Source organism: Phyllostomus hastatus, unplaced genomic scaffold (assembly GCF_019186645.2).
Source record: "Phyllostomus hastatus isolate PE091 unplaced genomic scaffold, TTU_PhHast_1.1 phas_scaffold_78, whole genome shotgun sequence".
Lineage (NCBI taxonomy): Eukaryota > Metazoa > Chordata > Mammalia > Chiroptera > Phyllostomidae > Phyllostomus > Phyllostomus hastatus.
Genome location: NW_025334041.1, coordinates 51,357,240 through 51,359,306, shown reverse-complemented (window position 1 = coordinate 51,359,306; position 2,067 = coordinate 51,357,240). Strand labels below are relative to the sequence as shown.

Genomic DNA, 2,067 nt, shown 5'->3' with positions numbered 1-2,067 from the left:
TCTGCTGTTCCACACAGAGGCCTGGCCTCTCACACAGCCCACCTCTCCAACCAGACCAGAGAATATCCAGGTCAGGGTCCATCACAGCCCAACTTTCAACTCTCAACTCACACCAGCCACGTCCACAGACGCCACAGGTGCTCACAGTTCCTGTGTGTTTTCCACTTAGTTCTTATTCCCCTCCCTGTGACTTCAAGCAACCAGGACTCTCCTGGTGCTGCTCAAACCTTGTTTGGCTGGGGAGAAGCCATTGACCCAGCTCTCTCCCAAGAACTTTGTGGCAGACCCAGTGGGTGCCGGTCCTGAGGTTGCAGCTGCCCTGGTCCCCCTGCTGGTCCCAGGGACCTTGTTGTCTTGAAGCACTCTCCTTACCATCTGGTTTTTCAATGTCCTGTGCAATTTTTGGTCTCTACTCATCATATATGCTGGGGTACTACTGGCTGTTCACTCTGTTCCTTAGTAGGTTGGCTGGGTATTTCATCTGTGAACAGGGGGTAGTGGGCTCTGCTCCACCTACCTGGCCTCTATCTTCCTCAGGCAGAATTCTGAATACGAATAGAATAGAAGGAAACAAGACTTTTTCCCCCAGCAGCTTTCTTCATTCACCGCACAGTATAGTAACATCATAGTATTTAAAGCAATACATACAATAATTGTTTATATTTAATAAACTTTGTAAAATTTCTGTAAACAATTAATCTATGAAATATACATACTTCTGCATAAATTTCTGGAAAATGACCTCATTAGTAATGATACTTTCCATTTTCATGCAAGCCATACATAGCTACACACATTGTCACAAAATATGGTAAAAATATTTATAACTGAACTCAAGAATAGGTATATTTGAAGCAATATTTTTAGGAAAAATGGGAGGAAATAGCTCTCAAGAGAAAGTTATCATTCAATTATTGTAACACAGGCATTTTGATGTGGTATTCCAGGATCTGAGAGTTCCTGAATACCAGGAACATGATAAAATAACACTGTGACAGATTTTACCAGGAAGGACTATCATAGGTTATAAAGCAAACTTTCCACCCCTATCACTGCCTCTTCAGAACAAGGGTTGTCACTGCATCTCTGGTCCTGATTAACACCCCTCAGAGTGTCCATTCTGACTAGTCACTGGCAATGCAAATCCCATGGATTTTCCTTGTGTCTTTGGCTTGGGTTTGTAAGTTGACTTCCCCCTTACTTACCTTTTCATTGTTTTTATCTCCAGAGTCAACTTTTTCAAGTACCTCTGAATTCCCTTCCTTGCATTTCAGATGGAGACACCAAAATGAGAATAGCTCAAGATCAACTCTCTTTTACCCGGACACCAGACAAAACAGTGCACATAACCTGCAAGCTGTCTGGGGTTCCCCTTGAGAATGCCATTGTGCACTGGTATGAACAAAAAGAGGGGGAGCCCCTGAGACGAATCCTTTATGGCTCAACCAAAAATAACAAGGATGACCAGCTCAATCCCCGCTTGGAGACATATAGGAAAGATGATGGAATCTTTTACCTGATAATCAATAATGTCATGAAGTCCGATGAAGCCACCTACTACTGTGCCTGCTGGGATCTCACAATGCTGCAGAGTCAAAGGAACCTGTAAAAAAAACCCTTCTCTGTTACTCTCTCTACTCTGGTTACACTTGAACAACCACAACAGACCCTTTAATGCCCTTAATCTTAAGTTCAGAAACTGTTGGTTCAGGGAGGGCTCTTAGGACATGTTCAGCACAGTGTTCACACTTGAATGAGGAAGCTGGGACCAGCTCAGAAATGGCAAGCAACTTGTCCAAAGTTCATTAACCACAGAGATAAGGCTCCTACTTATGTTTCAGATTTTCAGTCCAGTGCCTTTTATCTCTCTGATGGTCAGTGTTCAATTTCTTTTTACCAAATTGTAATTTTTTCAAAAGGAAGCTATAGCAACTAACTATACCTTGTTTTCCAAGTGAGGGCCCCAGTACCTGATGAGGTCTGATATGTAGGCAAAGTGACTTCCTACTGTTGAGAAGAGATAATAGTCAGCAGGGGATGGACTCCAAGCTCCTTCTATCCCCATGT

The 2,067-nt window shown here is 43.1% G+C and overlaps 1 gene segment (V, D, J or C); it reads left to right on the top strand.

The window, feature by feature from the left end:
• The first annotated feature begins 1,137 nt into the window (after positions 1-1,137).
• On the top strand, positions 1,138-1,609 carry LOC123811239. The segment is given in 2 exon segments: positions 1,138-1,180; positions 1,275-1,609. Coding segments are annotated over 2 exon segments (378 nt in total).
• The last annotated feature ends 458 nt before the right edge of the window (positions 1,610-2,067 follow it).